Genomic DNA, 25,968 nt, shown 5'->3' with positions numbered 1-25,968 from the left:
TATGATTCATGGTTTTAGCGTTGTTTGATGTGATTTAGAGGTTCGACTAAGTTCGTATGATGTTTTAGAACTTGTTGGTATATTTGGTTGAGGTTCCGAGGGCCTCGGGTGAGTTTTGGATAGTTAACGGATCAAAAGTTGGACTTAAAAAGCTACTGCAATTTTCCCTTCTGCTGTATATTCTGGGCTGTGATCGAGCCCCAAATTGAACCCTAGATCGAACCCAGATATCGAGCCCACGATCGAGTCTTGAGTCGAAGCCAGGGACGAGGCTCAGTATTGAAGCCACGATCGAAGGCAAGGCTCGAGAGCCATGATCGAAGGCAAGGCTCGAGGGCCAGGATCAAGACCCAAGATCGAACTTGATCGAGGCCATGACCATGTCCCAGGCTCGAGGCCTGATCGAGGTCATGACCAGCTCCCAAGATCGAGCTCCCTGAGATCCAGCTCCCTGAGATCCAGCTCCCGAGATCGAGCTCCCCTGATCGAGCTCCTTGATCGAACTGGACAGAGCTGTAAGTTATAAAAACAGAGGACATTCGTCCCATTTGCCATTTTTAACGCACTTGAGCTTGAGCAGAGGCGACTTTTGATAGATTTTCAAGGGAAAAATATTGGGGTAAGTGATTCTAACTCGGATTTGGTCTACATATACAAGTATATCATTGTTTTCACCATAAATTAGTGTTTTGAGATTAAAATTTGGGAATTTTTTAGAAATCTCATAGAAATGAATTTTTGAGATTTCGGTATCGATTCAGAGTCGGATTTGAGTGAAACTGGTATAATTGGACTTATAATTGAATGGGTTGTCGGATTTCATAACTTTTTCGAATTCAGAGACGTGGGCCCCACGGACGAATTTTTAATTAATTTCGGGATTTTTATTAAAAATGTAGTATTTTCTTATAGAATTGATTCCTATAATTTTTAGTGATTGTATCGAATTATTTTTGGCTAGATTCGAGCAGACAGAGTTGGATAATCATGGAAAGGGCCTTATAGTGGATTAAATTGGAGCAAGACGAAGTAATCTCTTGTCTAATCTTGCGAGGGGAAAATTACTGCATAGGTGATTAAAATTAAATAATTATTGCTAATTATGGGGGCTACGTACGCACGAGGTGATGGGAGTCCGCGCGTAGCTACTATTAATGCTAAAGTCCGGGTAGTTTAGGAATCAAAGCATGCATTACTTGTGTAAATAGTATTCTTTGATTAATTAATATTAATTGATATATATGAATATATAGTGAATTGTTAGATAAAGATATTAAAGGATGAAAATCTCATAGGCTTGATTTTGTTTAAATCAATTAATTATTAAAAAAAATTGTTCTCCTCCCGAATTTATCTTATAATAAATATACTCTCCTTCCAGAGGCACATAAGAAAATATCCTCCTTTCTTGTGGAGCGGGCCGAATGCTTCGGCAAGATAGATGCATCTATGGATCGCGTCGCACGTCCCTCGACAGTGTACACGACACTCTGGATCGGGCCGTACGTCCTAAGCAGAAATCATGCCTAATAATAATAATTACACGATACTTTAATAATTTATTTTAGCTTGTGAAGCTAATTAATAAATTGAAAAATCTTTGGAATTTAATGAATTATTATTCTTGCTTGTTAAGGAATTAATTGTTACTCCTGTAAATGAGATTCAATTGATAAATTGGAAATTATTTGAATTGAAAGAATTTAATTAATATATTGAGAATTGTTACATTCGAAGGAATTTGATTATTTTTGCTGATTGAATAAATTATTGTAAATTTTGTAAATCATGCTGATTTAAATATCCTAGTTTTATCTCAGTTATTATTGACCCATAGTGAGTGTCAAAGTCGGCCATCTCGTCTCTACCACTTCGAGATTAGGCTTGATACTTACTGGGTTCACGTTGTTTACGTACTCATACTATACTTGCTGCACTTTTTGTGTAGGATCTGAGATAGGTACTAGTGGAGGACCTATCATCACCTACCCACGTCATCCCGAGGCATAGTGGTGAGCTGCCTTTCTGAGCCGTTCTGCAACTACCAGTGTCTCTTCCTATATTTACATTCTGTCTATTTCATTTCAGACAGTATTTGGAGTTTTGTATAATCTACTAGATGCCCATTCACTTGTGACACCAGGTCTTGGCACACACATTGGTAGAGTTTGGGTTTATATTTTTCTTGGTTTTAAACTTTATCAATGTATGCTAAATTTATTAGTTGGCTTGCCTAGCTGTAGTGTTGGGCGCCATCACGACCTACATGTGAAATTGGGTCGTGACAATATGGTATCAGAGCACTAGGTTTACGTAGGTCTCACAAGTTATGAGCAAACCTAATAGAGTCTTGCGGATCGGTACGGAGACGTCTGTACTTATCTTCGAGAGGCTATAGGGTGTTAGGAAATTACCTTTCGTCACATTCCATCGTGCAATTAATGTAGCACTAAAAATCCTTCTTTTATTTTCTCACAGATGGTGAGAACGCGCTCGAATGAAGTTCCAGACCAGGGAAGAGCTACTCCCCCAGTTGCTAGAGGCCGAGGTAGAGGCCGAGGAAGGGCTCCAGCCTGTGGTAGAGGGAGAGGATGTCCCAGGACTATTCCGGTTATGCCACCAGTGGATCCAGCAGAGAATCCCATTATTGAGGAGCAGGGTGAGGTGCCTGTGGCAGAGCCAGCTCCGGTGGACTTCACATCTGCACCGGGATTTCAAGATGTCATGGGTCATGTGCTGCGATTCATGGACAATATGACTCAGGCCGGTTTATTTTTGGCAGACCCAGCCATATCTCAGGCGGGCGGGGGAGCACAGACCCCTACCGCGCATGCTCATGGACAGGCAACTGCCGTATATCAGACCCAGGGTGCACTACCCGTAGGTGGAGCCCAGCCAGTGGCGGCAGCTACACCTGAGCCCAGGCCAGCTATAACCGCCGATCCTCAGAAACTATTGGACAGATGGACTAGACTACATCCTCATGTCTTCGGGGGTGAGCGACATGAGGATCCACAGGATTTCATTGATCGTTGCAAGGATAGACTATACAACATGAGGATATTGGAATCCAATGGGGTTGATTTCGCTACTTTTCACATATTCTCCTCCCATGACTTGGGACAGGTTCACCCGTATCTTCTTGGACAGGTATATTCCACCCTCCCAGAGGCAAGAGTTGCGGTTTCGGTTTGAGCAGCTCCAGCAGGGTCAGATGTCAGTGACTGATTATGAGGCGAGGTTTTCTGAATTATCTCGCCATGCACTAATGATATTCCCTACTGAGGCAGAGAGAGTGCGAAGGTTTGTAGTCGGTTTACATACAGGTATTCAGGCCACTATGGCTCGAGAGGTTGAGATGGGTACTTCTTATGAGCGAGTTGTGGAGATAGCCCGGAGGATTGAGGGTGTACGTCAGCGGAGCCGAGAGCAGATTATGAGAGATAAGCGGTTCAGGTACACTGGAGAGTTCAGAGGTGCTCCGTCCGGGGGAAAAGGTCAGTTTGTGAGGGGGCAGTCCAGCAGACCCCCATATCCAGCACCACCACCTCCTCGAGGTGCTCCAGTACGGCCTTATCTCAGTGCTATTCCAGAGAATTCTTACCGCCCACCAGCTATTCAGGGTCCTCCCAGTGGGTATTCACGTCCCCAAGGCCAGACACTTAGTCAGCAGCCCATCACACCAAAGAGTTATTACGAGTGTGGGGATCCAGTCATATGCGGAGGTTTTGCCCCAGGCTTCGGGGTAGACCAGTACAGCAGGGTCAGTAGCCTATGCTTACCGAACCAGTTTCTCCACCAGTAGACCGACCACCCAGAGGTGGAGGACAGGTGGGTAGGGGCCGTCCTAGAGGTGGAGGTCAGCCAGGCGGAGGCCAGACAGTTGGCGCTCCAGCTCGATTCTATGCTTTTCCGGCTAGACCAGATGCAGAGGCCTCAGATGCCGTGATTACAGGTATTATTTCTATTTGTGGCAAAGATGCCTCAGTATTATTTGATCCAAGATCTACGTATTCATATGTGTCATCTCTATTTGCTCTATTCCTGGGTGTTTCTCGTGAGTCCTTGAGTACTCCTGTTTATGTGTCCACTCCTGTGGGCGATTCTGTTGTTGTGAACTGGATCTACCGGTCCTGTATTATTACATTCTGTGGTTATGAAACTAGAGCAGATCTCCTATTGCTTGAGATGACCGATTTTGAAATTATTCTGGGCATGGACTGGTTATCTCCATATCATGTTATTCTAGATTGTCATGCCAAGACTGTTACCTTGGCTATTCCAGCATTGCCTAAGCTGGAGTGGAAGGGTTCGCCTGTTTAGTTCATTTAATCGAGTTATTTCTTTTATAAAGGCTCAACACATGGTTGAGAATGGTTGTTTGGCTTATCTAGCCTATGTTCGGGATACTACTACAGAGACTCCAGCTATTGATTCAGTGCCTGTAGTTCGGGAGTTCCCCGATTTATTTTCGTCAGATCTTCTAGGTATGCCACCTGATCGTTATATTGATTTCTGTATTGACTCGGCTTCAGATACCCAGCCTATATCTATCCCACCGTATCACATGGTTCCGAAAGAATTGAAAGAATTGAAAGAACAGCTTGAAGAGTTACTAGCCAAAGGGTTCATCAAACCGAGTGTATCGCCTTGGGGTGCACCAGTATTATTTGTGAAAAAGAAAGATGGAACAATGTGGATGTGTATTGATTATCGCCAATTGAAGAAAGTCACTATTAAGAATAAGTACCCGTTGCCGCGTATTGATGATCTATTTGAGCAGTTGCAGGGTGCTAGGGTATTCTCTAAGATCGACTTGAGGTCGGGGTACCATCAGTTGAAGATTCGGGATTCGGAGGTTCCGAAGACTGCTTTTCGGACTAGATATGGTCATTATGAGTTTCTGGTGATGTCCTTTGGTTTAACTAATGCCCCGGCAGAGTTTATGGATCTGATGAACAGGGTATTCATGCCATATATTGATTCGTTTGTCATTGTCTTCATTGATGACATATTAATCTATTCCCGCAGTAAGGAGGAACATGAGCAACATATGAGAGTAGTGCTTCAGACATTCTGGGAACAAAAGTTATATGCTAAGTTCTCTAAATGTGAGTTTTGGCTAGAGTTTGTAGCATTTTTGGGACATATTGTATCGGGCGAAGGTATTAAAGTTGATCCCAAAAAGATTGAGGCAGTTTAGAATTGGCATCGTCCCACTTCGGCGACTGAGATCAAGAGTTTTCTGGGTTTAGCAGGTTATTATCGTCAGTTCGTGGAAGGTTTTTCATCTATTGCGGCACCTTTGACCAAATTAACCCAGAAGGGTGTTCAGTTCCGATGGTCCGATGATTGTGAGTCAAGCTTTCAGAAGCTCAAGACAGCACTGACTACAGCACCCGTGTTAGTGTTACCATATGGTTTGGGAATATATACAGTGTATTGCGACGCGTCACGCGTTGGCTTGGGTTGTGTATTGATGCAGGAAAGGCGAGTTATTGCATATGCTTCACGTCAGCTGAAGCCCCACGAGAAGAATTATCCAGTACATGATTTGGAGTTAGCTGCGATTGTTCACGCTCTAAAGATTTGGAGGCATTATCTTTATGGGGTGTCTTGTGAAGTTTACACTGATCATCACAGTTTGCAGCATTTGTTCAAGCAGAGGGATCTAAATTTGAGGTGGCGCAGATGGCTCGAGTTACTAAAAGATTATGATATTACTATCTTGTATCATCCGGGGAAAGCAAATGTGGTTACAGATGCCTTGAGCAGGAAGGCAGAGAGTATGGGTAGTTTGGCTTTCATTTCAGCAGAGGAAAGGCCATTAGCCTCGAATATTCAGTCCTTGGCTAAAAAACTTGTGAGGCTGGATATTTCAGAGCCCAGCCGAGTTCTTGCATGTGTGGTGGCCCAATCTTCACTATTTGAGCAGATCAAGGCTCGCCAGTATGATGACCCATACTTGATGGTTCTTCATGAAACGGTACTACGAGGTGGTGCCAAGGAAGTTACTATTAGAGCGGACGGTGTTCTGCGACTCTAGGATCGTCCATGTGTTCCTAATGTGGATGGACTGAGGAAAAAGATCCTGGAAGAGGCACACAGTTCTCGGTATTCTATTCATCAAGGTGCTACTAAGATGTATCGTGACTTGAGGCAACATTATTGGTGGCGACGAATGAAAAAGGACATAGTTGAGTATGTATCCAGGTGTCTAAATTGCCAGCAAGTTAAATATGAGCACCAAAGGCCAGGTGGCCTACTTCAGCAGATGACTATACCAGAGTGGAAATGGGAACGAATTACTATGGACTTTGTAGTTGGGTTGTCGCGGACCTTGAGGAAGTTTGATGCAGTTTGGGTGATTGTTGACAGGTTGACTAAGTCGGCACATTTTATTCCTATTGTGACTACGTATACTTCAGAGAGGTTGGCCCAGATTTATATTCAGGAGATAGTTCGGTTTCGCGGTGTGACAATTTCCATCATATCAGATAGAGGCCCTCAGTTTATTTCATATTTCTGGAGAGCAGTACAGAGTGAGTTGGGGACCCATATAGATCTCAGCACAGCCTTTCATCCGTAGACCGATGGACAGTCAGAGAGGACAATTCAGATTTTGGAGGATATGCTCAGGGCATGTGTGATCGACTTTGGAGGTTAGTGGGATCGTTTCCTGCCTTTGGCCGAGTTTGCTTATAATAACAGTTACCAATCCAGCATCGAGATGGCTCCATTTGAGGCTTTATATGGTCGGCGATGTCGTTCACCTATCGGATGGTTTGAGCCAGGTGAGGCTAAGTTATATGGTACTGATTTGGTAAGTGATGCCTTGGAAAAGGTAAAGTTGATTCAGGAGCGACTTCGTACAGCACAGTTCAGACAAAAGAGTTACGCAGATCAGAAAGCGCGTGATATATCATTTATGGTAGGTGAAAATGTTCTTTTGAAGGTTTCGCCGATGAAGGGAATTATGAGATTCGGGAAGAAGGGCAAGTTGAGCCCAAGGTTTATAGGCCCATTTGAGGTGTTGAAACGAGTTGGGGAGGTTGCTTATGAGCTTGCATTACCTCCCAGCCTATCAGGAGTTCATCCGGTTTTTCACGTATCTATGCTCCGGAAGTATCATGGAGACCTATCACATGTGTTAGACTTCAGCACAGTTCAGCTAGGTAATAGCTTGGGTTATGAAGAGGAGCCAATTGCCATTGTTGATAAACAGGTTCGCCAATTGAGGTCCAAGAGGATTTCTGCAGTAAAATTCCAGTGGAGGGGCCAACCAGTCGAGGAAATGACTTGGGAGGCCGAGGAAGACATGAGGAGCAGATATCCACACTTATTCAGCACTCCAGGTACAATTCTAAACCCGTTCGAGGACGAACGTTTGTTTAAGAGGTGGAGAATGTAATGACCCAACCGGTCATTTTAACTTTTAGAACCCCGTTCCCTAAAATAAAAACTTTCCGTAGGTGCTTTTAATGATTTATGACTTGCGGGGATGGTTGGTTCGGGATTTGGAAGTGTTTGGGGTGAAACCGGAACACTTGGTTCCTTAAGTTGGCCTTAAAGTGCTAAGTTTGACTTCGGTCAATATTTTGAGAAAACGACCCCGGAATAGAATTTTGATGATTCCAACAGCTCCGTATGGTGATTTTGGACTTAGGAGCGTGTTCGAAATTTTATTTTGGAAGTTCGTAGTTAAATTAGGCTTGAAATGGCTAAAAACAAGAATTTAACTTTGGAAGTTTGACCGATGAGTTGACTTTTTGATACCGGTGTCGGAATTCAATTTCGAAAATTTTTATAGCTCCGTTATGTCATTTATGACTTGTGCGTAAAATTTAAGGTCAATCGGAGTTGATTTGATAGATTCCGATATCGAACCTAGAAGTTGAAAACTCTTAGTTTTATTAAGCTTGAATTGGGGTATGATTCATGGTTTTAGCGTTGTTTGATGTGATTTAGAGGTTTGACTAAGTTCGTATGATGTTTTAGGACTTGTTGGTATATTTGGTTGAGGTCCCGAGGGCCTCGGGTGAGTTTCGGATGGTTAATGAATCAAAAGTTGGACTTAAAAAGCTGCTGCAATTTTCCCTTTTGCTGTATATTCTGGGTTGTGATCGATCCCCAGATCGAACCCAGATATCGAGCCCATGATCGAGGCCTGAGTCGAAGCCAGGGATGAGGCTCAGTATCGAAGACACGATCGAAGGCAAGGCTCGAGGGTCAGGATCAAGACCCAAGATCGAACTTGATCGAGGCCATGACCATGTCCCAGGCTCGAGGCCTGATCGAGTCCATGACCAGCTCCCAAGATCGAGCTCCCTGAGATCGAGCTCCCCTTGATCGAGCTCCTTGATCGAACTGGACAGAGCTGTAAGTTATAAAAACAGAGGACATTCGTCCCATTTGCCTTTTTTGACGAACTTGAGCTTGAGCAGAGGCGACTTTTGACAGATTTTCAAGGGAAAAACATTGGGGTAAGTAATTCTAACTCGGATTTGGTCTACATATACAAGTATATCATTATTTTCACCATAAATTAGTGTTTTGAGATTTAAATTTGGATATCGATTCGGAGTCGGATTTGAGTGAAACTGGTATGGTTGGACTCGTAATTGAATGGATTGTCGGATTTCGTAACTTTTTCCGGATTTCGAGACGTGGGCCCCATGGACGAATTTTTAATTAATTTCGGGGTTTTTATTAAAAATATAGTATTTTCTTATAGAATTGATTCCTATAATTTTTAGTGATTGTATCGAATTATTTTTGGCTAGATTCGAGCCAGACAGAGTTGGATAATCGTGGAAAAGGTCTTATAGTGGATTAAATTGGAGCAAGACGAGGTAAGTCTCTTGTCTAATCTTGCGAGGGAGAAATTACCTCATAGGTGATTAAAATTAAATAATTTTTGCTAATTGTGGGGGCTACGTACGCATGAGGTGACGGGAGTCCGTGCGTAGCTACTATTAATGCTAAAGTCCGGGTAGTTTAGGACTCAAAGCATGCATTACTTGTGTAAATAGTATTCTTTGATTAATTAATATTAATTGATATATATGAATATATAGTGAATTGTTAGATAAAGATATTAAAGGATGAAAATCTCATAAGCTTGATTTTTTGTTTAAATCAATTAATTTTTAAAAGAAATTATTCTCCTCCCGAATTTATCTTATAATAAATATACTCTCCTTTCAGAGGCACATAAGAAAATGTCATCCTTTCTTGTGGAGCGGACCGAACGCCTCGGCAGGATAGATGCATCTATGGATCGCGTTGCACGTCCCTCGGCAGTGTACACGGCACTCTGGATTGGGTCGTACGTCCTAGGCAGAAATCGTGCCTAATAATAATAATTACACGATACTTTAATAATTTATTTCAGCTTGTGAAGCTAATTAATAATGAGATTCAATTGATAAATTGGAAATTATTTGAATTGAAGGAATTTAATTAATATATTGAGAATTGTTACATTTGAAGGAATTTGATTATTTCCGCTGATTGAATAAATTATTGTAAATTCTGTAAATCATGTTGATTTAAATATCCTAGTTTTATCTCAGTTATTATTGACCCATAGTGAGTGTCAAAGTCGGCCATCTCGTCTCTACCACTTCGAGATTAGGCTTGATACTTACTGAGTACACGTTGTTTACGTACTCATACTACACTTGCTGCACTTTTTGTGCAGGATCTGAGATAGGTACTAGTGGAGGACCTATCATCACCTACCCACGTCATCCTGAGGCATAGTGGTGAGCTGCCTTTCTGAGCCGTTCTGCAACTACCAGTGTCTCTTCCTATATTTACATTCTGTCTATATTATTTTAGACAGTATTTGGAGTTTTGTATAATCTACTAGATGCTCATTCACTTGTGACACCAGGTCTTGGCACACACATTGGTAGAGTTTGGGTTTATATTTTTCTTGGTTTTAAACTTTATCAATGTATGATAAATTTATTAGTTGGCTTGCCTAGCTGTAGTGTGGGCATCATCATGACCTATAGGTGAAATTGGGTCGTGACAGTATTTGTCTTTCATATGTTTTCAGCCAAGATTCCTTTAAGTACCAGTCCGAGCAGAAATTGGACTTCTTGATGTTTCTCTTCTCGATAGCTGCAATTGCGTGTATACATGGTAATTCATCATATTGAAACTGAAAACAATCACATGTTCTTTTGTTTATGTCCACCAAGAAAGTAATTCCTTCTTCCTTAACTCTAGAATGCCATGAATCAACAGGGAAGACCTTCAAAGTTGAAAAACTATAAGTTAGTACATTATGTTAAATTATCATTAAAATAATAGGCTAAAGTAAGAACATAATACTTACATTTAAACATAATACTTACATTTAAAGTAAAAGCTAAATCTATCTTTTTCTTCAATTCCTCTTCTACCCAACAAGAAACGTCATAAAAAGATCCTTCTGCTTTATTTCTTCTTTCATAAAACCAACGTTGTAGCTTCACTTGGATGAAATCCATCATTCTTAATATAGGCAATTCCCTTGCTTCTAATAGCACAGAATTCATTGAATTAACTATGTTTGTTGTGAGCATGTCATATATTCGCCGTGGACTACAAGAACGTGCCCACCTTTCCGGTGGTTCTTCCATCAAGTAGTGAAAAGTCTTCTTATCAACTTTTGCTATATCTGACATGTATAGATCAAATTCTTTGCGACTATATACTCTTGCAGCACTTTGAAAAAGTTTTATGACCTCACTTTTCACTTTCCTTCGCTTTAGGTTCTGCTCCAAATGATAGATACAAATCTCATGGTGGCTTTCAGGATATACCTTTGCAATGCCATGTGCAATAGATTGATGCATGTCCGATAAAAAAAATTAAATTGCCACGGCTCCCAATTGCATTGCGAAGCTCACTAAAGTACCACTCATAGGAATTGTTATTTTTAGATTCTGCAATTCCAAAGGCTAGTGGGAATATTTGGTTATTTGCATCCTTTGAAACTGAAATCATTAAAATACCACGATATTTTGACTTCAAAAAAGTTGCATCAACAGCAATCACTGGTCTACAATGATTCCAACCAGCTATTGATGATCCATATGCATAAAACATATAAAGAAACCTGAAAATACAGTTTAACAGAAGGTTAAAAATACAGGACACCAAATCCTTAACATTTACACTGCACACATCAAAGTTAAGGACATCTTATCCTTTAATATTTTCACTGCACATATCAAAGTTAAGGACACAATGTCCTTAACATTTTCAGTGCACACATCAAAGTTAAGGAGAACTTGTCCTTAACTTTTAGAATGCACACATCAAAGTTAAGGACACCATGTCCTTAACTTTTACAATGCACACATCAAAGTTAAGGACACCATGTCCTTAACTTTTATAATACACACATCAAAGTTAAGAACACCATGTCCTTAACATTTTTACTGCACACATCAAAGTTAAGGATACCATGTCCTTAATATTTTCACTACACACATCAAAGTTAAGGACACCACGTCCTTAACATTTTCACTACACACATCAAAGTTAAGGACACCATCTCGTTAACTTTTTCACTGGACACATCAAAGTTAAGGACACCATATCCTTAACATTTTCACTGCACACAGCAAAGTTAAGGATACAATATCCTTAACCTTTTCACTATACACATCAAAGTTAAGGACACCATGTCCTTAACTTTTTCACTTTAAGGACACCATCTCGTTAACTTTTTCACTGCACACATCAAAGTTAAGGACACCATGTCCTTAACATTTTCACTGCACACAGCAAAGTTAAGGACACAATGTCCTTAACTTTTTCACTGCACACATCAAAGTTAAGGACACCATGTCCTTAACTTTTACAATGCACACATCAAAGTTAAGGACACCATGTCCTTAAGTTTTTCACTACACACATCCAAGTTAAGGACACCATGTCCTTAACATTTTTACTGCACATATCAAAGTTAAGGACACCATGTCCTTAACATTTTCACTGCACACATCAAAGTTAAGGACACCATGTCCTTAACTTTTATAATGCACACATCAAAGTTAAGGACACCATATCCTTAACTTTTTCACTGCACACATCAAAGTTAAGGACACCATGTCCTTAACATTTTCACTACACATTGATGTGTGCATTGTAAAAGTTAAGGACAAGCTGTCCTTAACTTTGATGTGTGCAGTGAAAATTTTAAGGACAAGTTATCCTTAACTTTGATATCTGCAGTGTAAATGTTAAGGACAAGCTATCCTTAACTTTGATATGTGCAGTAAAAATGTTAAGTACATGGTGTCCTTCACTTTGATGTGTGCAGTGAAAATGTTAAGGACATAGTGTCCTTAATATTTAGAACAACAGTCATGAAGTTAAGGACATCGTGTCCTTAACTTTATTAATATAATTTGCAAATACAGGATACTATGTCCTTAATATTTAGAACAACAGTCATGAAGTTAAGGATATCGTGTCCTTAACTTTATTAATACAAGTTGCAAAACACAGGACACTTTATTCTTAATATTTTTTAGAACAACAGTCATGTTAAGGACGCCATATCCTTAACATTATGTCCTCAATATTTACAGAACAATCACAGAGTTAAGGACGCGGTGTCCTTAACGTTATCAATACAGAAAAGAAAAAAAAATTAAATTCCTAGCATCTTATTCTTCAGTAACGAAATAAAAATCTACACAAACACACAAAAGCATATAGAGATATCTGAAACTTTAGAACTTACTGTAATTTTATGGTGAATTTTGAACGAGAAAGTTGAATTCTGAACTTAGACAAAAAGTTTGAAATCGGAAGAGAAGATTCTGCAATTTTGGACGATCACATTAATTCTCTGCACGTAAGTTTGCACATAAGTTTGAGCTGCTGCTGATCGTGAATAAGGAGCATATGTATCAGCGAAATCCTATATAGCAGAAGGGTATTTTCGTTCGGGCGGGTAAAAGTTTATTAAAGTAGTGGCTAAAGACTAAATACATTTAAAATAGTGACTTAAAAGTAAATACATGTGTTATTACTGGCTATCTGTGCACATCGCCCGCAGGTTGCTCTATAATTTTATGGTCAAATTGTAACGGGTGAAATTAAAAAATAGCCAGATTTACAAGTGGTAATTGAAAAATAGCCACGATTTCAAAAGTAATCAAAATTTAGCCACTTTTCATGTAAAGATAAATCTGAACGAAAACATTGTTCAAAATCCGAAAAATATTCTAGCATAATATACTGGAGTTCGAATTTTTTACATGTGAACTTCCAGCATAATATACTAGAGTTCCAGCATAATATATTGGTCCACCATAATATGCTGGAAGTTCATACACATGTGCTCCAATCTCTAGTATATTATGGTAGAACTTTCCGTATGCTGGAAGTTCATACATAGGTGCACCAATTTCTAGTATATTATGCTGAAATTTTCCGTGTTGCAGCAAAATAGTGACTATTTTTCAATGACTTTGCAAACGTTAAATATTTTTTAATTACCAGTTCGAAAACTAGCTAACTCGTACTTTTTTTTACAATTGTAACTTAAATACGTAATAAACATCTTACTTTCTTTTTTTTGGCGGCTAAGGGACGATTAAGTCGGTTGCATATCCAACTACGAGTTCTCATATTCAGTAAAACTCAATCCATTGATGTTGAACCCTATAGATTACACCAACGGATGCTAACTCTTGGGCAAACATATCCATTTGAACTCAATAGTTTTTACGTGGTGCATGGACATATAGTGAAAACTCACTAAAGTTCAACCAATATCATGTTCTAAACTCATAATTTTAAATATAGAATGAGTTTCGTGCTAAAAATCTCAAAAATTAAAATCATCAAGCTTAAATTTCGATTCTTTCTCTAAACTCAAAATATATAAATAAAATTAAATATATAATTTATCCTGTCAAAATCCACAACATCTAAATTCTATCTGTCACTATTCGGAGAAGATGCACCTCCTCAATCAATCAAAAGGCATTAGTACTAGCTAGAAACTTTTAATTTTGAGTGTCCTATAGGCTAACAGAAAATTGGTAAAGACAAAATAACAAAATACTAGTCAAAATACTTTTATGTGTTTATCGTAGTGGTTGGAAATACATAACTAAGGATATACTATAGTAGCGTTTCTACTTCTACCACTACCAGCAAAACCGCCCACAGAATTAGTTTACTTGTAAAAATCATGAATTTTAAGCAAATCATATTTTATTGCTTAGAAAATAAAATAAAAAATAAACGAGAAGTACAAGGGATGAATTTCACGCATGGTTACTGAATCTTTTATTAACGATCACACTCACCAGTATTGAATTGCAAACCCTTATTAAAGACTAAAGTTAAATGGACTTTTAAAAATTTTATTATCGTTTAATATTTATCAGCTACTTTAATCACTTAAGTCGGATGGGTTCTTAATCGCACATTTTCACTTATAATACTCATATTTGGGGAAGAAGCCTCGATGAACTACGTACAAAAAGTATATTAAAAAAGAAATCTGAGTTTTAATTGCCAATAAACAGGTAAATGCTGACGTTGTTATCGAGAAATATGTCAAATTAATTAAGTAAAGAAAAAAAAAACTCTGAAAAGAGTAATAATTTCAAGTTGTGAATTTTTTTATTTTTTTTATTTTTGCTGAACTGTCGAAATGCAATGATTAAATATAAATTTGGAAGAGATTCACGTGGGATGCTGCTGCAATATTTTGAGTCATAGGGATCTGATTTTCAACGTATTAATATATTAATTTTACATATGTGACAGCGTCTAAAATGTTTTATGATTTTAGTCATATATATTTTTTCAAATACGACTGTTCTAAAATCAATTCTCACTAAACCAAATCTGAGTGAGCCCATTATTATTTTTATATAAACGAGTGGTCCTAATTCTTCAAGCTAATTAAGCATACAATTAACGAATGACATAACATAACTAGATTTATAATAAAATTATAAGAAACACATGAAATAAGACGACTTTATATTCATCATTAATTAGGTAATGATTTAGCGGGCATGATATTAGTTTAATTTAATTTAGTGATAAGCGATAACAACTACCATCTAGAGATCATGACATGTAGTTTGATACTACAAGGAAGAAGATTGATTAAGATGTGCTTATAATTAATATTCAACATATTTCCTTGTAATAATTGTACTATATTTTTCTGTTCATAATCGCATCAAGTGCCGGAGGCAGGATACAGCCGGGAGTTTTCACTTAAGAGAGTTAAAATAAATTAAATATTCAAAAAAATTAAGGGATTCAACACATAGTATATATTCATTAAAAAAAAAAAAATTTACCTAACTATACAATATAATTTTTAACGAAAGAGTATCAATAGACACTAGCTAAAAGCTAACTTATGAGTTATTGATCCAATAGAACTCGTTGATTTCTATTTGATTATGCATACATATGAAAATTTTAAAAAATAAAATATATACATATAATATAATCATAACACTTATTCCTGAATTGACTTTAGATTATGAAATCTTTGTGCTGCCATTACTAGCTCTAAAAATGGCAGTCTGGTGCACTAAGCTCCTGCTATGCACGGGGTCTGACGAAGAGCCGAATCATAAAAGTCTATCGCACACAGTCTTACCCTGCATTATAACTCTAGGAGCATATAATATTAATTTCTAATTAATTTGGTTTCATAGTGTTTAGTAGGAGGAGGTAGCGTAACATGCATTGATGACCAAGTTAATGATTATTGATTTGATTGACGACAAGTTAGTATTAAAATTTTAACATTTTGGAAACTTGCGTGGTGACACCTCTACACAAATAGAATAATGAACTCAACTAAGATCACAACAAGATGTTGTCTATTGATGCATATTAAGAAAAAAAAAAAAGTAACAATTAAAGGTTATGGTAGAATGATAAATACTCTTTTTAAAGATATCGGTTCGATCCCTATGTATATAATCGTCCTTCGTAGGACATGCTTTAATTCCAAGACTTATTTAACTACACTACCCCAGATTAATCAAGCCCAAAAATACTTATCGAACCCCGAATAAAAATCTAAAAAAATAACAGTTGCCAAAATGAACATGTTACATGTCTATAATAAGATATTGTAATAAGTTCAGTATGAAGTTGAAGATTGTAACTGAGATGACTTGTAAATACATCAGTCACAATAACTTGTATATGTAATTTAGAGAACTCATTTAACTGAGCTTTCCATACAGAAGACGTCCACATTGATATGACTTCTCACCTAAAGATATATCAAATTCAATAAAATATACAAAATCAACTAGTATGTAAGAACATATAAAAAATTTAATTAAGCTTGTTTGGTTTTACTTGACGTTTTGTATGTTCGATATTTGTATTGAAGTTTCACTAATTTGAATTCGTATCGCATAAGATTCATTAAAAAAGAAAATACTTTATACTAAAAATTTTAAAATTTTCAGGACTCATCAAACCCAAAATATGATTCAGGGTAAAACAATCCTATGCATAAAAGAAAGTGAATAATCTCTATGTAAGGAAAACAAGAGGGGGGATAAAGAGAGGGAGGAATATGAATTTAATTAAGCCGTATTGAAAAATAATAATGACACATGATTGATAGGACAAGGAGAATAAAAGATAAGATGATTCTAGAACTACTACACAAAAATTAAGTATAGGTTTACTTTGCTATACTTACGCTCATCAAATGATAACTCAGAATTACATCAAATTTAGGGTGTGTTTGGTACGAAGAAAAATATTTTTCTTGGAAAATGTTTACTGGAAAATATTTTCTTGAAAAATAAATGGTGTTATCACTTATTTTTCTATGTTTGGTTGGTGAATGGAAAACTCTTTTCGAAAAATATTTTTTAGTGTCTAGTTAGAAAGTAGAATATCTTTTTAGGAAAATAATTTCCTATGCTACTCTGCTCACCCCACCCTATGCCTGTCAAACGTGTCAGGTTGACCCGTTTTCGGACCGGCCCAGACCGGTAGTTAGAGGGCTGGGTGGGCTGGATCTGGGGTATTAGGGGATTGCTCCGTTTATAAAATAAAATTTGGTTAACCGGACCGGTCAAACCCGATCAACAAAACTTACTGTTGAACCGGTTAACCGGCCCGGACCGGACCGGTTCAACGGCTATAATTATATTTTTTTTATAATTGAAATGACTATTGGCAACAGTCAGCTTCAATTTGGTCGTTGCCCAACGGTTGGATTGCAAAAATAGCCTTTTTTGGGCAATTTTATTTAAACAATAACACTTCTAGTAGTTACTAATTTAACCCTTTGAAAAACTATAAATATCCCTCCCCCCCCGGCCCCACTCTTCTTCATTTCTTCACTCATATCTCATTTCTCAAACTCATATTCTCAATTATCATTCTCTCATTCTTCACCTAAAGTTCAATCAACTATTTGGCTCTCATTATTTTTGGAATCTAATTTATCGTATTATTTGAAGTTTGAACAATTGAAATTCAAACTTTGAACAAATGACATTTCTTCGTGGTAACATTGGAGTTGCAAAATCATCAAGTGTTCAATTTATTTTCGAATTCGGTGCATTCCCTCCAACTCTTTCTCTTGTTTACTACTTTATTTGTATATTTAATTTTTGCTAGTAGTTAAATTTTCACAATATGTTTAATGCTGCAAAAAGAGTTTATAATAAGGTTGCTAATTGGGGCAAACAGAGAAATAGAAAAGGAGGTACTACTTCAACATATGGTAGTAATTTAAATGAATCTACACATATTTTTGAAATATTATCTGATAATAATATAGATTATGAACAATTAAAGAAAGATTTCGGTATAGAAGATAATGAATTAGAAATTGAAGATAAGACACCACTTACACCTAGTAGTGTTGGAGTTGGTAGCATGGGTGGTGGTCGTGGTGCTAGTAGTAGACTACCTGTGGCCCCGACTACTAATCGGAGAACAAGAAGTAAGGTTTGGAATTTTTTTGACGAAATAGAGAATACTGATAGAGTTAGATGCAGACTTTGTAAAGATGATTTTAAACATAAAACTGGAGGACAATTAGGGGGGACTGGGACACTTAGTAGACATATGAGAATTGAGCATCCTAAAGATGATTTCAATATTAAGACTGCATTTGCAACCACCACTTGACGAAATTTTTCATGTTAGGTGTGCATGTCATGTTTATAATTTAATTGTTAAAAGTGGCCTTGATTTATTTTCAACTGAGATTACTCATGTTAGAAGAGCAGTTGGTGTTATTCAAGGAAATAATAGACAATCTAGAATTAGGGAATTTAAGAATAAGTATACCAAGCATAACTTTAACCCTAGATTCATGCCAGACGAAATTGTTACTAGATGGAATTATAAATACTTATTTTTAAAATATTGCTACAAATATAGATTACCAATAACTGAAGTTGCTAATGCGCATTGTACTGATCCAAACTTTATGTTAACAACTACTATTTGGAAGGCCATTAATGATGTTGTTAAATTTTTACATAAATTTTATAAAGCTACTGTTGAGTTTTTTGGAGTATATTACCCTACTGTTACTATGGTTTTAGTACATATAGCTGAAATTTCTTTTCTACTCTCTGAATTTAAGAAGAAAGTAAAATATAAGGATGCTGTTGAAAAAATGCAAGCAAAATTCAAAAAATATTTCTTTCCAATTTCTCCGATTTACTTAATTGATGTTGTTTTAAATCCTTCTATTAAGATGTCTGATTGTCATCAATTAATCAATGCTTTATATACTTATATGGAGATTGGACCAACTGAAACCACGGATATATATTATTGTATGAACAAGCTAAATGATTATGTACAATAATTATATAATTATTTGCAAATATAATTGATGATGATGCTCTTAATGTAGGCAATATTAATCCCACTATGCATTGTACCGCTTCTACTACTATGGATGATGATGATGAAGGCCTTGATGGTTTTAATATTTGGTCTACATTTTCTACCACTCAAACTAGTAGCAGGAACATTAATGAACTTCAATTCTACTTGCAAAAGCAAAAAGAGCCTCGTATAAAGGAATTTTCACCGTTGGGATGGTGGCATGAGAATGAAAAGCAATTTCTTATTCTTTCCGCTATGGCTATGGACATGCTGAATGTGCTAATTTCAACTGTTGCATTAGAGAGTGCATTTAGTCAAGCAAGACAACAACTTGGAGACACCCGTCACTCATTGGGAAGCAATGCTTTGGAAGTTTTAGTATGTTTCAGAGGTTGGATTAGATCGGAACGAAAAAATCAGGGACGTGAAGATGTTGATAGAGCAGAAGATGAGGAACTTGAAAATATATTAACACATGGTAACCCATCTGAATTTAACACTCCAGAAGATATCCAAGAAGTTCATACACTACAAAAAAGCAGCATTTAACGACGGACAAAATCCGTCGCTAAGCCGTATTAGCGACAGAAATGCGACCGATTTCCCTTTGTTGCTAATTTGCTCGTTGCTAAGCTCTTAGCGATAGAAAAATGGAATCCATTGCAAAATTAGCGACGTTTTAGCGACCAATACTAGCCGTTGCTACATTTAGCGACAAAATTTTTGTCGCCATATTAGCAAGTTGTGTCGCTAAATTCATAATGCATTTTGTCGTTGGTATACTTTTGCGACGGAAAGTCGGTCGCTAATCCGTCGCCAAATATTTTTAGTCATTTCATCTTTGCTTTTGGAGACAAAAATCGCATGTTGCAATCTGTCGCTATATTATTTTATATATTTATTTCTGTTACGAAAAATATCCATCGCAATCTGTCACAATATTTTTCCCTTTTAGATCTTTTTTATTTATTATTTTAAATTTTCTATGCTCGTGCATTTTGAATGTAAATTATTAGATATCCTTAATAATAGCTAAATTTCATATAAATTAACATACTTCAAGGTCCAAAATAATATCAAAATGCATATAGCTATTACAATTAAGTTCGAATTATCCCTAACACCAACAATAAAGTTCAAACAAAAAAGCTACAAAATACGAGGCTTAGGGATTGAGGTCATCATCTAAAACCGATGGATGAACCCCATGAACATTAGCAGTAGTAGGAGCATGAACTGTTGGTACCACATCTGATGGGTGGTCAGTAGAAGTAGGCTGATGTGAGGGTGAAGAAATTATTTCACGCACCCGCTCAGTCAATACCGGAAGCATGTGATCAGTTAGCACATAAACTATATGCTCTGTTAGTGCAGGAATCAAACGCATTACTAAATCATCCAGATTCCCTATTGATGTTGATTGAGAACTCGAAGGTGGTATTGACGATGAAGCATCTGATCCAGAAGAGCCACGAAGATTCGGCACATAGTAGCATTTTGCTTGAGATCCAAGACCATATTACTCTTCTCTTCTTTTCCCTTCTCGCGGCTTTATAATATGCTTTACATTGATCAATATCAGACTGAGTTTGTATTTGTTCCCGTAATATTTCCTGATATCTTTTCTGTAAAAGAGGTGTAATAAGTAGTGAAATTAAAACAATCAAGAATGTTAAGTATTTAATTAACCAACGGAGAGTATGCAACTTTTCATATTTGCTGCTATATGCAAGGACAAAATTATGGGAGGACAAAAGTCCCAACAAAATATTATATGATACTATAATTATAATCTAATCTTTATCTACAATATCCTAATAATGGAAAATTAAGCTAGAACCTTCCAAGTTCCTGTTTTCTTCCTATTTGCAGGCTTATTCCGATTATCCACACTCCCATCCTTGGTATAGATATCTTCTTCTGCCATGGCATAACAAAGAAGAAAAATAATGCTTTCTTGATTTGGTTTTTTTCACTCCAATAATTATCAGAAAGCATACGACCCATGACATCCTGAAATTCCGGTGTAGATGTGAAGTCCACCAGAGCTGGCTCTGCCACAGGCACCTCACCCTGCTCCTCAATAATGGGATTCTCTGCTGGATCCACTGGCGGCATAACTGGAATAGTCCTGGGACGTCCTCGCCCTCTACCACGGGCTGGAGCCCTCCCTCGGCCTCTGCCTCGGCCTCTAGCAACTGGGGGAGTAGCTCTTCCCTGGTCTGGAACTTCATTCGAGCGTGTTCTCACCATCTGTGAGAAAATAAGAGAAGGATTTTTAGTGCTACATTAATTGCACGATGGAATGTGAAGAAATGTAATTTCCTAATACCCTATAGCCTCTCAAAGATAAGTACAGACGTCTCCGTACCGATCCGCAAGACTCTATTAGGTCTGCTCATAACTTGTGAGATCTACGTAAACCTAGTGCTCTGATACCATGTTGTCACGACCAAATTTCACCTGTAGGTCGTGATGGCACCCAACACTACAGCTAGGCAAGCCAACTAATAAATTAAGCTTATATTGATAAAATTTAAAACCAAGAAAATATAAACCCAAACTCTACCAATGTGTGTGTCAAGACCTGGTGTCACAAGTGAAATAGCATCTAGTAGATTATACAAAACTCCAAATACTGTTTGAAATGAAATAGACAGAATGTAAATATAAGAAGAGACACTGGTAACTGCAGAACGGCTCAGAAAGGCAGCTCACCACTATGCCTTGGGATGACGTGGGTATGTGATGATAGGTCCTCCACTAGTACCTGTCTCAGATCCTGCACAAAAAGTACAGCAAGTGTAGTATGAGTACGTAAACAACGTGTACCCAGTAAGTATCAAGCCTAATCTCGAAGTGGTAGAGACGAAATGACCGACTTTGACACTCACTATGGGTCAATAATAATAACTGAAATAAAACTAGAATTTTTAAATCATCATAATTTACAGAATTTACAATAATTTATTTAATCAGCGGAAATAATCAAATTCCTTCAAATGTAACAATTCTCAATATATTAATTAAATTCCTTCAATTCAAATAATTTCTAATTTATCAATTAAATCTCATTTACAGGAGTAACACTTAATTCCTTAACAAGCAAGAATAATAATTCATTAAATTCCAAGGATTTTTCAATTTATTAATTAGCTTCACAAGCTGAAATAAATTATTAAAGTATCGTGTAATTATTATTATTAAGCATGATTTCTGCCGAGGACATACGACCCAATCCAGAGTATCGTGTACACTGCCGAGGGACGTGCGACGCGATCCATAGATGCATCTATCCTGCCGAGGCGTTCGGCCCGCTCCACAAGAAAGGAGGATATTTTCTTATGTGCCTCCGGAAGGAGAGTATATTTATTATAAGATAAATTCGGAGGAGAATAATTTCTTTTAACAATTAATTGATTTAAACAGAAAATCAAGCCAATGAGATTTCTATCCTTTAATATCTTTATCTAACAATTCACAATATATTCATATATATCAATTAATATTAATTAATCAAAAAATATAATTTACACAAGTAATGCATGCTTTGAGTCCTAAACTACCCAGACTTTAGCATTAATAGTAGCTATGCACGGACTCTCGTCACCTCGTGCGTACGTAGCCCCCATAATTAGCAACAATTATTTAATTTTAATCACCTATAAGGTAATTTCCCCCTCACAAGATTAGACAAGAGACTTATCTCGTCTTGCTCCAATTTAATCCACTATAAGGCCTTTTCCATGATTATCCAACTCTGTATGGCTCGAATCTAGCCAAAATAATTCGATACAATCACTAAAAATTATAGGAATCAATTATATAAGAAAATACTACATTTTTAAAAAAAATTCCGAAATTAATTAAAAACTTCATCCGTGGGGCCCACGTCTCAGAATCCGATGAAAGTTATGAAATTCGACGACCCATTCAATTATGAGTCCAACCATACCAGTTTCACTCAAATCTAACTCCGAATCGATACCGAAATCTCGAAAATTCGTTTCTATGAAATTTTTAAAATTTTTCAAATTTCAATCTCAAAACACTAATTAAATGATGAGAACAATGATATATTTATATTTATAGACCAAATCCAAGCTCCAATTTGTTAAAAATGGCGAATGGGACGAATGCCCTCTGGTTTTATAACTTACAGCTCTGTCCAGTTCGATCAAGGAGCTCGATCAGGGGACCTCGATCTCAGGGAGCTCGATCTTGGGAGCTCGATCTTGGGAGCTCGATTTTTGGGAGCTCGATCTTGGGAGCTCGATCATGAGAGCTCGATTTTTGGGCCTCGATCTTGGGCTCGATCTCAGCTCAAAATTTCCAGCAGAAGAGAAAAATTGCAGCAACTGTTTAAGTCCAATTGTTGATCCGTTAATCATCTGAAACTCACCCGAGGCCCTCGGGATCTCAACCAAATATACTAACAAGTCCTAAAACATCATACGAACTTAGTCGAACCTCTAAATCATATCAAACAATGCTAAAACCATGAATCATACCCCAATTCAAGCTTAATGAAACTAAGAGTTTTCAACTTCTACATTCGATGTCGGAACCTATCAAATCAACTCCGATTGACCTCAAATTTTACACACAAGTCATAAATGACATAACACAGCTATAAAAATTTTCGGAACTGGATTCCGACTCTGGTATCAAAAAGTCAACTCATCGGTCAAACTTCCAAACTTAAATTCTTGTTTTTAGCTATTTCAAGCCTAATTTAACTACGGACTTCCAAATAAAATTCCGAATACGCTCCTAAGTCCAAAATCATCATACGGAGCTGTTGGAATCATCAAAATTCTATTCCGGGGTCGTTTTCTCAAAATATTGACCGAAGTCAAACTTAGCACTTTAAGGCCAACTTAAGGAACCAAGTGTTCCGGTTTCACCCCAAACACTTTCAAATCCGAACCAACCATCCCCGCAAGTCATAAATCATTACAAGCACATACGGGAAGTTTTATTTTAGGGAACGGGATTCTAAAAGTTAAAATTACCGGTTGGGTCATTACAAGCTTGTGACTTAGTGATATTCCGGGTCTTGAAAAATTATTTTGTATATGCCGAGTGGTACTACTCTTGGCTATTTATAATATGATGTTTATCCTTAAAATGTTGCGTTTCCTTTATATTTTTCGCAATAGTAGGCTTACCTAGTCGTAAAAACTAGGTGTCATCACGACACCTTATGGAGGGTTAATTTGAGGTCGTGACAATATAGAGAAACATACATAGAGAGAGTGAGGGAGAGATAGAAGTATAGAGATTTTACCTAAACTTGATTTAACTACTCGTACAAGCGGCGACGATGTTAATTAACAAGAAACAAAGCTTCACATATCATCACAAGCGGTGAAAGCAACCTATGAAACAAAAAACATAAATTGAATTTCTAATACAAAATTTATCTAAAGCTATGTGAAGAAAATTTTTGTAGATGTGGACAAAAAATTAAGAAGACAAGCAAGAGAAGATTAATTAGGCCACCAAAAGAATCTGTTAGTTTCATATATTAAACAAAACATCTCTTAGGCAAACATACTTGATAATATACACAAATCGGTGGCTTATCTATTTTGGTACCCAAAATTAGTACTAAGCATAAGAAAGAGAAGAAGAAACAAAGTCATCTACGAACCTTAGATTCACGTTGGCTACTAATTTTTGCTCTTGTTCTTGAAATCCCTTACCCAGTTTATCTCCCAACTGATTTTGCTCTCTTGTGTGTGTTCTATAATTTTAGAAGAGACTAGGTATTTTACCACATATGTGCCCTAGGGAAAATACTTAAGTGGTCATCAGCGACGGATTAGCTACACATACAGTTCCGTCGCTAAATGTAACTTTATTTTTCTTTTCTTTTTGAAAAAACTAACGATGGAAATTTCCGTAGCAAGGAGTTTTAAAATATTTTGATAAATAAATTAAGTCAAGAGACGGATTTTCAGTTGCTAAATCCGTCGCTGTAGTTAAATAAATTTTGTCGCTAAATCCGTAGGTAAATTGAGGGCACCAATATTTAGCGCCAACAATTAGCGACAAATTTTCGCTTTCGTCGCTATATTAGATACTAACTATTTTTTGGTTTTTTTGCAACGAAACTATTATTCCGTAGCTTAACCGTCATTAATCAGTGACGGAATAAATGTTATTGCTAAAATCCGTCGCTAATTGCTATTTTTTTGTAGTGATATTGATTATGAAGAACTTACTAAGGCAATGCAAAACCTTTGAATTTACTCTTTTTTCGTTAATTTACTTGTTGTTAAATGTAAACTTCAATTTGTAAGTTTGAAATAAAAAAAGCACTTGCAAATTATAAGTGTAATTTTTTTTCCATCTTCATTGTATTCTATTATCTTAAATTCTTAATGAAATATTCAAAATTTCAAATATAAAGATTTTAAAACCTTTGCATCCTTTTATTCAAACACTCTTTTTATAAGATTATTTTTTTGTTTTATATTAGTACTTTATATTAATATAAATTATGATAGTTATACAAAATACAAAAAAAATAAAAAAGTAACACTAACCCGGCCCGGCCCGGCCCCTTGGACCCGTAACCCTTCCGGTTTATTTTTTACCCGGATAAACCCGGACCCGTTAAGCCCGGTATTGAAAAATTCGTAACTAGCCCGGAATGAAAACCGGCCGGTCACCTTTTTTCCCAACCCGGCCCGGCCCACCCGTTAAACACCCTTACCCCAATTCCCATATTTCATGTGCTCCCTTCACCCTCCCTGCAACAAGTACTCAACGTTTCCACAACTCTATTTTCCTTCAAGAATTTTTCTACAATTTTTACATAAAATTCAAAGGAACTAATATGTTGATATACTTTTTTACTTAAGAACGTTGAAATTTGAGCTCCTGGACTAAAAAGAAAAAACTCTTTCTTGTTGAAATAAAATAAAAATACTCTTTCTACAATATGAAAAGTACTCATTTGTTGAAAAGAAAGAATATACTTTTTCCATATCATGAAAAGAAAACACTCATTTTGTTAAAATAAGAAAAAAAAATTTACTACATTTTGTTTAAATGAAAGAAAATACTTTTTCTACA

General features: G+C 36.9%; 2 protein-coding genes and 1 long non-coding RNA gene across 3 annotated transcripts; 1 reads left to right on the top strand and 2 right to left on the bottom strand.

Annotated features, from left to right (window-relative positions):
- Window positions 1-10,009: 10,009 nt before the first annotated feature.
- Window positions 10,010-10,850, bottom strand: LOC104099011 (uncharacterized). Its single transcript, XM_009605873.2, has 2 exons — window positions 10,368-10,850; window positions 10,010-10,264 (listed from the first exon to the last, which is right to left on the bottom strand). The coding sequence occupies exons 1-2, from the start codon at window positions 10,848-10,850 to the stop codon at window positions 10,010-10,012; spliced, it is 738 nt and encodes a 245-aa protein (XP_009604168.2).
- Window positions 10,851-18,948: 8,098 nt separating this feature from the next.
- On the top strand, window positions 18,949-19,431 carry LOC138893521 (zinc finger BED domain-containing protein DAYSLEEPER-like). Its single transcript, XM_070178134.1, has one exon. The coding sequence runs from the start codon at window positions 18,949-18,951 to the stop codon at window positions 19,429-19,431; it is 483 nt and encodes a 160-aa protein (XP_070034235.1).
- Window positions 19,432-19,891: 460 nt separating this feature from the next.
- LOC117277413 (uncharacterized) lies at window positions 19,892-24,625 on the bottom strand. Its single transcript, XR_004507707.2, has 3 exons — window positions 24,539-24,625; window positions 24,173-24,263; window positions 19,892-20,507 (listed from the first exon to the last, which is right to left on the bottom strand). It is a non-coding gene; the product is annotated as an uncharacterized lncRNA (long non-coding RNA).
- Window positions 24,626-25,968: the final 1,343 nt, after the last annotated feature.

The sequence above is a fragment of the Nicotiana tomentosiformis genome, chromosome 6, assembly GCF_000390325.3.
Source record: "Nicotiana tomentosiformis chromosome 6, ASM39032v3, whole genome shotgun sequence".
NCBI classification, from domain to species: domain Eukaryota; kingdom Viridiplantae; phylum Streptophyta; class Magnoliopsida; order Solanales; family Solanaceae; genus Nicotiana; species Nicotiana tomentosiformis.
Note: the sequence above shows the minus strand (reverse complement) of the source record. Positions and strands in the feature narration are given on the sequence as shown.